This window comes from Oncorhynchus mykiss, chromosome 26 (genome assembly GCF_013265735.2).
Source record: "Oncorhynchus mykiss isolate Arlee chromosome 26, USDA_OmykA_1.1, whole genome shotgun sequence".
Lineage (NCBI taxonomy): Eukaryota > Metazoa > Chordata > Actinopteri > Salmoniformes > Salmonidae > Oncorhynchus > Oncorhynchus mykiss.
In genome coordinates, this window is record NC_048590.1 from 40,162,410 (window position 1) to 40,173,206 (window position 10,797).

The 10,797-nt window shown below is 41.9% G+C and overlaps 1 protein-coding gene across 2 annotated transcripts; it reads left to right on the forward strand.

The window, feature by feature from the left end:
- The first annotated feature begins 5,215 nt into the window (after positions 1 to 5,215).
- LOC110514353 (nicotinamide riboside kinase 2) lies at positions 5,216 to 8,991 on the forward strand. Of its 2 annotated transcripts, XM_036963636.1 has the most exons (8): positions 5,216 to 5,505; positions 6,021 to 6,111; positions 6,369 to 6,417; positions 6,603 to 6,789; positions 7,864 to 7,935; positions 8,106 to 8,212; positions 8,367 to 8,461; positions 8,692 to 8,991. In XM_036963636.1, the coding sequence occupies exons 1-7, from the start codon at positions 5,480 to 5,482 to the stop codon at positions 8,450 to 8,452; spliced, it is 618 nt and encodes a 205-aa protein (XP_036819531.1). In that variant the 5' UTR covers positions 5,216 to 5,479; the 3' UTR covers positions 8,453 to 8,461; positions 8,692 to 8,991. The 2 variants fall into 2 exon arrangements, with proteins under 2 accessions (XP_036819531.1, XP_036819532.1); XM_036963637.1 differs by lacking the exons at positions 5,216 to 5,505; positions 6,369 to 6,417.
- Positions 8,992 to 10,797: the final 1,806 nt, after the last annotated feature.

Here is a 10,797-nt window from a genome sequence, read left to right on the forward strand (position 1 = left end):
TTAGACCGCTGAGCCACTTGGGAGCCCAATGACTGACATGACAAGAGGGAGGATAACTGATGATGCACTTCAATTTCAAAATTGCACCTTGTGCATTCTACTATTACAACCTTCTAGAGTAAGTTGAAAGCTGGACTGAGTTCATTAAAAAAAGAACTGTGCCCTGCAGTTTGGAACCACTGCAGTAAATAGCATAAATGTAAGGCTATTTTACAATCTAACCTAACGTTTAACCTTAAAGTGAGTAGCACATCCATGGCCACATTTTGAGGTTACTGTAAATATACACTTCTTCTTATTCAATCAAATAAAGCATGCATGTTGAAGATAGCATGCAGAGGTATTCACAGGTCTGTGGAGATCTTCACAATTGCTGTAATAATCTGTGCAGAATCTCAAACAGCGTTGATCATTGCACCATGTATTTTGAATGTAATCTCAACTGTAATCCAGGTCATTTGGTTCTGCTATTAGATGAAGCACAGGGATAACACAATCTGTTGTATAAATAAACAAAATATTTGACATTGTATTCTCATTTGAACTTTGCTGTGCTTTTAAATGGTTAAAAGTGCAGTGATAGACATTTTGGTGATAACCAAACCAGAAATCTGACATTGTTTGGTTGTGCTTTTAGATGGTTCCAAGCATAGTGACAACACATTGGAAACTCAACTTATGGCTTTCTTTTTGAGTGGGTGAATATAAATTGCAATCTCATTGATCAATGTCTCAACCAAATATTACCCAATTATCCCCATTGGAATTACCCAGTGTGCTCAGTGGAAGGGTGTTTTCTTGCTCCCCATATCACCGTGAATCTTATAGTGTTTGAAAATCAATGTTTTTCAATTGTTTTCAATTTTGATGATGTCATCGAGTAGAACTTGTTTACTTTATTTTATTCTACAAAATGTAGAAATGTGCCATTTTAACATATGTAGACACTGGTATTGGAGATAGGTTGAAAAGTGGTGGAATTGCCCTTTTAAGAATGTAGAACGACAGAAATCTGATTATTCAGCAGAACAAGGCTTCATTTCATTGTAGACTTCTGGGACTGCAAGAGATGCGTTTTGTGTCAATGTGTTTTAAGAGAGCTGTGTGTGTGTGTGTGTTCTGGGGGCTCGGCTCAGAAGAGGAACACAAAGACCTGATAGGTCGGTCTAGGAGGGAGGGAGGCATTGGGGGGAACAGAGAGGGACAAGCTGTACTGTCATCACTCCCTCACTCGTCGGGCTCCACAACTATAAAAAAAAATCATGTTACAACTATCACACTGGTAACAATGAATATGGATGGCAGTCAGCTGAATCAGCTCCACATGTCTCTATATAGCAGCATGGCCATGGCATCTGTCCCGCTGCCAGATGTCTTCAGTATGTACCAAATGGCACCCTATTCCCTATAGTGCACTACTTTTGACCAGAGCATTATGGTCCCTGGTCAAAAGTAGTGCACTATATAGAGGGAATGTGGTACCATTTGGATCCCTGGCGTAAACATTGACCATGTGCTGCTGCTGGTGGTATTGCTGCTGCTTGACCACAGGGCTGTTGGCTGGCCCAGTTTTTGTAGAAAAACACACAGTGGGTCAGTGAACTAACTATATCACATGCTACGTTCATTCTTGTTGGCATCTGACGCACTTGTTTATCTGTGAACAAAGAATTGGGAATGTAATATGGATACCAGTAAATCATTATCTAAGAGAGAGAGTCTTTATAACACTGTGGAAACAATCCCATATTTTGTGGAAATATGGAACACAAAGCAGAGAGGCATTTAGTTTCAGACTCTTTCCTCCCATTCAGTCAGGCGTTGTGCATTGTGTATTGAAACGGGAGCTGGGCTGTCTAGGGATGCTTCTGAAATGGCACCCTATTCCCTACACCCTATTCCCTACACCCTGGGCCCTAGTAAAAAAAAACTGCACTGTGTAGGCAATAGGGTGCCATTCGGAACACAGGATAGAGCTGCTGGACATTCCCATGTTGAACACACACACACACTACAGTCTCCTCTATCTCTCCAGACCTGAGTAACATTCTGTGTGTGCATATTATTTAACAGTAAAATCAACTGTAACTGTAGCTGACGGTCATGTGTATACAGTGAATAAGCCATACACTACATACTCCACACTTACTGCATTTGCTCCTGGAAACTCTCACTCTCATTGGTCGTTCCATGTCATTTCAGCAAGCCATTCAGCACCCACCATGTTAGATTTCTCTTAAATCGTTGTTGTAGTTAGAAGATAAGCATTCCTGCAACATTATTTTGTTGAAATATAATTTGATCTCTGAGAAATTAAGAAAATTGGCCATTTTAATTTATAGGATTCATATAATATTCAATAAATATAGTACCTAACATCCGATTTGGACCAAACCTTTTTTCTAACAATGAGTAAGACATGAGGAATCCGAAGAAGTTGTCAAAAGCCATACACAGACCCCCCCCCTCCCCCCCCCCCTCCCACGTCCCACGCTAATGACACCCCAAATGTGTGTACATAGTATCAATTCTCTATGTTTGACTAGTAGTACGGAGCTGAGGCTCAGTGTTGTTTATTCATACTATGTTATGTATTCTCAGTGAATTTGGTGATGTTTTAATCATTGAAGTTGTTGGGTTTATGTCCCATCCGACATCCTGATATTACCAGGTTCTGACCACTACATGGTGCTGTTCTCCCCCACATTGTTCAAATCAAATTGTATTTGTCACATACACATGGTTAGCAGATGTTAATGCGAGTGTAGCAAAATGCTTGTGCTTCTAGTTCCGACAATGCTGTAATAACCAACGAGTAATCTAACCTAACAATGTTAAAGGAATAGTTCACACAAATTACATATGCATTTTCTTACCCTGTAAGCAGTCAAATGACCAGGTATAACAGCAACCCATGCTTTGATTTTGTTTACTTGGCCACTGTTTCAAATACTAACTTTTTAACATTTGTTTCACAAATCCAATGCAAGTCAATGATACCTATATTAGCCTTTCCGCGCTCAGTTAGCAGTTGAAACAGTGGCCAGGTAAACAAAACCAAAGCATTGGTTGCTGTTATACCTGGTCCATACATTGCTTACAGGTTAAGAAAACCAACATGTATATAACTTTGTAATTTGGGTGACCTATCCCTTTAACAGTTTCACTGAGAATACATTGCATTGGATGAATAAATAATATTCCGAGCTGCAGCTCCATACTACTAGTCAAACATAGAGAACTGATACTACAGTACTATATACTCATTTTGGGGGTGAGATTAGAGTGGGGGGTCCGTGGATGGCTTTTGATCACTTCTTTGGATTCGCCATGTCTTACTCATAGTTGGAAAAAAGTTTGGTCCAAATCGGATGTTAAGTAATATAATTATTTAATATTATATACATCTTATAAATTAACAATGGCCAATTTGGGTGCAATCAATTATCTTAATTTCTCAAAGATCAAATTATATTTCAACAAAATAATGTTGCAGGAATGCTAATCTTACCTGTTTCTAACAACAAACTATTTTGGGAAACAATCTGAGATGGTGGGTGTCGGAATCCTATGTTTTGAGAGGAATGCATTCAGTTTCACAAATAAAACATGAAAGTGTTGGGAAAGGAAAGGCTAAATGTTTAAGGAGCTAACCCTAAAGACCAAGGCACTCTAACCAGAATTGTTAATTGGTATATTCTGTTTTGTCACAGAATAGAAATGGGTAAAAGTGGCTATAAATGTTTACACATCCTATCTTGGTATTTTAGTTGTTAATAGCTTGCTTTTAATGGTCAATGTCAACTTTAACAAGGGAAAAAAAAGTATGTCTCTCAATTGATATATAAGACAATTAAGTCCCTGTAGCCATGAATGGCCACAGCCGCCTCACAACACAAGTCAGAACCGGATTGTATTCATTTTACATCCCAAATGGTACCCTCTCTCTTATATAGTGCACTTCTTTTGACCAGAGCTCTTTGGGCCCTGATCAAAAGTAGTTCACTATGTAGGGAATAGGGTGCCATTTGGGAAGCAAACATACTGTTGGCAGCCAGCTACTCATAGCTGAGGTTCTGAGGGGGCAGAAAACCATCTGTAGGAGATATTTTGGTTTCAAACCTCAAACTGTGTCACATTGCGGAAAGGGTGGATACTAGTAAACAAAGCGACGAGGTCAGCAGGAGAAAGTGAAGAGAGCAAAAACATGATGCAATTAAAAAATAATTACCTTTATCTTATTATCTTGGGTGTTCTAAGACCATAAGTACAGGACCAGTCAAAAGTTTGCATAGGTAATCACTTACTTATTCAAGGGTTTTTCTGTATTCTTACTATTTTCTACATTGTAGAATAATAGTGAAGACATACAAACTATGAAATAACACATATGGAATCAGGTAGTAACCCAAAAAATGTCAAATATATCAAAATATATTTGAGATTTGAGATTCTTCAAAGTAGCCACCCTTTGCCTTGAGGACATCCTTTGCACACTCTTGGCATTCTCTCAACCAGCTTCATGAGGTAGTCACCTGGAATGCATTTCAATTAACAGGTGTGCCTTGTTAACTTAAATTTGAATTGATTTCCTTAATGCATTTGAGCCAATCAGTTGTGTTGTGACAAGATAGGGGTGATATACAGAAGATAGCCCTATTTGGTAAAAGACTGAGTCCATATTATGGCAAAAACAACCTAAGCAAAGAGAAATGACAGTCCATATTTGCTTTAAGACATGAAGGTCAGTCAATAGGGAACATTTCAAGAACTTGCAGTCCCAAAAAACCATCAAGCGCTATGATGAAACTGGCTCTTGTGAGGACCGCCACAGGAAAGGAAGACCCATTACCTCAGCATCAGAGGATATGTTCATTAGAGTTACCAGTCTCAGAAATTGCAGCCCATATAAATGTTTCACAGAGTTCAAGTAACAGACACATCTCAACATCAACTGTTCAGAGGAGACTGTGTGAATCAGGCCTTCATGGTCGAATTGCTGCAAAGAAGAAAAATAAAAACATGAGCAATGGACAAAGAACTAACAAGTGTTTTATTTTCTTCCTTTTTCAGACAACAAAATCTCAATTTTTTGCAATAAAGTTTTATTTTAATTGGCTCTAGAAAAACAGGTGGGCGGGGAAAGCGGGGGTGAAGATTTCATCGCTTCCTGATTGGCTGTGGGTTTTACGTTTCTGCTGGGACTGAAGTGTTTATATAGCCAATCACCGTTGAACTGGCAGTAAGCGTAGTAGTGAGCCTAGCAGTTAATTTCTCTCTTGGTGGAAGCACACAGCGAAGTGACATCGTCCAACCTTTCACCATATTCTGAAATATGGAAGAATCAAGTAGTTAACATTTACTGAACCTTCTCTTTTGAAGCTTTCTTCCGTCTGATCACTGAGTTCCTAGAGGGCTGACCGGTCCTGGTTTTTTTGACGTTTTTTGCAAGTTTCCTGAACTTTCACTGTCTGACAAGATGAAGTGCATTATCGGCATCGGAGGGTGAGTGTCTTGAAATACCGGTAATATAGCCTACTAGGCCGCAGCACGTGGGGCTGGGCGCGTTCCATAGGAATACCGCTTGTCCGTTGTCTTTCTGTCATCGTGGCGACTTTACAGCCCTTCCCTTTTCAGCACTATATTTCCATTGTCTAATAAATACCCCAAATATGATTCTGACATAGCCTCATCGCCCCGGGAGCGAATACTAATATATTTATAACCCCTTCTGTCTGTGGCGAAGAGGTTCGTTTCCGGTTGTGACAATGTATAACCACCCTGTGCAGCCGTCATTAAACGTTGGTGTACATTGTAACGAACAACAATAATGTTGCCAGCGTCGGGCGATTTAACATTACAATGTTACCTGCGGCGCTAAAAGAATACAAACGTGTGTAAATCGTTATCTGTCCCTCTGCCCACTAGTTGCCATTCATATGTAATGCCAGCGACGTTGTACAATACAGCGCCCTCCCTCGTGGTGTTTTTACCATATGTGATTGTGTATGTCTTTACAGCGTAACCAACGGGGGAAAGACCACCCTCACCAACAAACTGATCAAGAACCTTCCCAACTGTTGTGTGGTTCATCAGGATGACTTTTTCAAGGTGAGTCTCTTATGAGTGTATTACTGTTGTTATTATGTTGGTCGTTATGCTAGTGATAGAGTAAACGCACATTGCACATGGGCTAGATTCGTCAGAGCTTTGAATCTATATGGATGTCATTGCTTGGATAGAAGAGCAGGTATTTCCTTCAGTGTGTGTTGGGAGAGAGGCGTGAGGGAGGGTTGGCAGACCCTGAGGTGTTCATATGGCAGAATGTTAGACTGTACCTGGGTACATCTCATTCATGTATGTTTCAGCCACAAGATCAGATTGAAGTTGGTGAAGATGGCTTTAAGCAGTATGATGGTAAGATGGGTTCTTTCTGGAAGGGTTGGGGGGGTGAGTCTGTCTGTGTGTGGGTGTGTAACACACTACTACTTAATACAATCATCATGCTCCTTAACCTAGAAGGTGGATTTTAGCTGTATATCTGTCCATTTCTCACTGTCTCTCTCCCTTTATATGCCTTTTTCTTTCCTTCATCCCTCCAGTCATCACTGCCCTCGACATGGACGCCATGATGAGTACCATCTACGCCTGGCTTGACGACCCGGTGAAGTTTGAAAGGTCGCACGGCGTCAACAACACCTTGGATACGGAGATTCTCCCGGAGTCTGACCACAGGGATGAGGGAACTCACATCCTCATCGTGGAAGGATTCCTGCTTTACACCTACGGGTGAGGACTCTTGTCTCTCTCCCCTCCTTCCTCTCCTCCTGCTCCTCAACTCTGGGTGAGGAGGACAGAATGTGTTTCTGTGTCTCAGTAGAACATCAGTAGTTGTAGATCTGGTTCCTTTAGCAGTTTTGTAGTTCTATGTAAAGTATGATACCACAGTAATATAGTAGTAGTAACACCAGTACACTTCGTCAATACTTTGACTCTTTCTTCCTGTTTAACTAAGTAACAAGCATGTCAAATGAAATGCTTTCACACCTATGAGTGAAAAGCCTGTCTGGAGTGTCTGTTCTCTCCCTAAAACTCTGGGTGAGGGGCCGGTCCATTCCACACAGGAGTGTCTGTTCTCTCCCTAAAACTCTGGGTGAGGGGCCGGTCCATTCCACACAGGAGTGTCTGTTCTCTCCCTAAAACTCTGGGTGAGGGGCGGGTCCATTCCACACAGGAGTGTCTGTTCTCTCCCTAAAACTCTGGGTGAGGGGCCGGTCCATTCCACACAGGAGTGTCTGTTCTCTCCCTAAAACTCTGGGTGAGGGGCCGGTCCATTCCACACAGGAGTGTCTGTTCTCTCCCTAAAACTCTGGGTGAGGGGCCGGTCCATTCCACACAGGAGTGTCTGTTCTCTCCCTAAAACTCTGGGTGAGGGGCCGGTCCATTCCACACAGGAGTGTCTGTTCTCTCCCTAAAACTCTGGGTGAGGGGCCGGTCCATTCCACACAGGAGTGTCTGTTCTCTCCCTAAAACTCTGGGTGAGGGGCCGGTCCATTCCACACAGGAGTGTCTGTTCTCTCCCTAAAACTCTGGGTGAGGGGCCGGTCCATTCCACACAGGAGTGTCTGTTCTCTCCCTAAAACTCTGGGTGAGGGGCCAGTCCATTCCACACAGGAGTGTCTGTTCTCTCCCTAAAACTCTGGGTGAGGGGCCAGTCCATTCCACACAGGAGTGTCTGTTCTCTCCCTAAAACTCTGGGTGAGGGGCCGGTCCATTCCACACAGGAGTGAGATGTACTTTCATCTCATTCGGTCAACTTGTAAAATGTATAAAACTAAAAATATAATATTTGTGTTCCTGCAGACCTTTGATCGACGTGCTGAACCAACGCTATTTTATTTCCATTCCATACGAAGTATGCAAAAAGAGGAGGTGGTAAGTTAAACACTGAAACACGGACATATCTACCTGAACATCCAGCTTCTGCTGCTTTACTGTTGTGGAGTAACCTTTCAGCTAATCCCAGGTGTGTGTCCGTGTCCTGTGTGTATGTCCTGTGTGTGTCCGTGTCCTGTGTGTCCTGTGTGTGTGTGTCCTGTGTGCAGCTCAAGAAACTACAAGGTACCAGATCCCCCGGGTCTGTTTGATGGTCACGTCTGGCCCATGTACACCAAACACAAGATCATCATGGAAACATCAGGAGTTGATGTTGGTAAGTGTTTGGTTTGTGTATGTGCACAGTATATCCGTGCTCCCGTTAAATCACGTGTTTGTGATAAATGTGTAATGCTTCTGTGTGTGTGTGTGTTCTCCTACTTGTGTAATATCTGTTTTCATGTTACTGATTATTTGTGTGGTGTTTACAGTGCAGCTAGATGGAACTAAGTCAAAGGAACATCTGTACAACGCTGTCTATGAAGACGTCCTGAACAACATCCAGAAGTGTCTGTAAGCAACAAAGGTACGTTTCCTTCCTGTCCCACACTCATTATTGTCCCCCTCATCTCAACCTTAAAAACATCACTACCTGTCAATACTAACAAATAGTTGTATGTAAATAAACGTATCATTGTGTGTTTTGTGTGAGAGAATTTTCTTGTGTAAAACAACTAATACTTGTGCGTAAAAGTATACTTGGTGTATATGTTGTATAAGTCACAACTAATAGATTTGTGTTCTGTGTTCTTCCAGGTCAGTCTATCGGCTAAGAGAAGGCTATATCTGTGCAGGAGGAGAGGCCTTGCCTTAAACATTTCTACGTCTTTCTGGCCTGCAGCTAGCAACACACTTTCTACCAGCGGCTGTTGCCACCGTGTCATTACTCTTTTCTAGTGTAAATTATTCCCTGGCGTTATATGCAGGCATGGTTTTATATCCTCCATATTTATTTCTTTGTTACGAGCCACCAGGCAGTCGGTCACAGAGATGACAGTAGAACAGAGGGTTGCAGCTCAAAGCATAACACCAATAAACAATCCTCCTGCTAAAACACTCTACTCTCTGTTGTCTTCTATAACTGTTGGTTTCTACTGTATTATTCAACCTGTTGGCATGAAGTGCATCCCTATACTGTTGAAATGGACCAGGGTATGAAGGCTTCCTCTAGTTCTACTGGACATAATGGAGTTTAATCCCATGACTCTCGCTCCAACTAGACACCTGTTTACTGTGGTATGACTTCTAGTTCCGCTTCCACCTCCCATTGGCAGTGTGTTTACATCTGACTCAGACACATCCCCAGCCAGCCAGGGCAGAGCTAACTGCTCGTTGTGGTTTTCCCTTTTCAACACTTTCTTTTCTTAAACGCTGTAACCTGAGGCGGGACACCACTAGACACAGGTCCTCGCGGCATCGCTCGCTATCTATCCCCCCAGCAACAGTTGGCGCGGGTGATAGCAGGGTGTGATCACGAGACTACCCTGTGACCTAGACAACCAGTAAGATCTGCTTCACTGGAAAATCCACCCTCAAAGTTCATGACATGTTGCTGCTTTTTTCTCTGAATTTAGCCACGCTGTACAGTGTGCTTATTTGTACAGAGTTTTGACTTCATAGATAGTAGATTGTAGAACTTCCATGTAACAAACTGGACTCCAGGTAAAGACTGCTACACCACCAGCTCATGCTCTGTTGCTATTGGCTAGTCACGCTGGGTTTGTTTGTTGACATTGCTGTCTCATTGGCAACAAGTAGCTCATTACATTTAGTACATTCTAGACTAAAACACTGCTGTCCCAGGATAGCCTATATGTCAAGGTTGTTTTGTTACTGTAGGAACTTCAGCAACTCTTGGATGACAGTGTAACAATGAACCAAAACTGTGGAAGAACGTTGTTTTGTTCAACAGATAATGACATAGTAAAATATTTGATTTTGGCTAGATTTCCATGTGCAACTGTTCAGAGAAGACTACATAGTGTGTTTTTGGATCTAGCCCCAGACCATTAGTCCACTGGCATGTTGTGTACAGCAGAGTTAGGCCACACAGCCTGACACCATGATACTCTCGGTCACTCTGCTTACTGAATTGAATCTGGTGGAGGGGAAGCCTGGGATTCAATGCTACATGTACAACGACATGCAGTATAAATGCCACACCTTCAGTTTAGGGAGAATCGTTAGGTTGGAATCCACACTGAATTACTCTGCTTCACTAATGAAACGTGGCAGCTCAGTTTGTATTCCACCAGGCTATGGAAAGAGCAAACTGACCTACGACTGGGAGAGATCAAATAATGTTGTCTCTTCCATAGAGACCATGTTTGCATCCCAAATGGCAGACTACTCCCTATATAGTGCACTACTTTTGACCAGAGCCAAACAGCCCTTTCAAAACACATTTCAAGTAAACGGTGAATAAGACAAATAGGCCTATAAACTGAAACCTTTTAATCTGTTAAATTAAATATTTTAGACAGTCTGCTATTTGATAAATGAAAAGGTTGAACTTGAAATGGATGAGAACTAGAGTTAGTAATGCCATAAAGATTTCCCCATAGGACTCCTCCTATGATAGGGGTATAGTAGAGGTGCCACCTTTAATTATTCAACTGATGCAGTAGAAGTTGCTTACTGTACACATACTTTATATAAGGGGCATTTTGCAGATCACGTCCAGATACACATCACTTTCCTAGCTCTCTGCTAAATAGGACTATGTCCACATATGTCTTAAATATGTCCTTCATATGCACTCAATGTAAAGCATGTCTTCCCTGTAATGGGAATAAGATGTCAGAAGTATAAGTAATGTTGCAGTGGAAGGAAAAGGCCCTCACCACCAACCCACATCAGAAC

Bases quoted from the DNA above. Each gene is read 5' to 3' on its own strand.
- LOC110514353 (XM_036963636.1), top strand. From the start codon at position 5,480: ATGAAGTGCATTATCGGCATCGGAGG. The intron at 6,112-6,368 runs GTGAGTCTCTTA...TGTATGTTTCAG, and splicing joins ATCAGGATGACTTTTTCAAG to CCACAAGATCAGATTGAAGT. The intron at 6,790-7,863 runs GTGAGGACTCTT...GTGTTCCTGCAG, and splicing joins TTCCTGCTTTACACCTACGG to ACCTTTGATCGACGTGCTGA.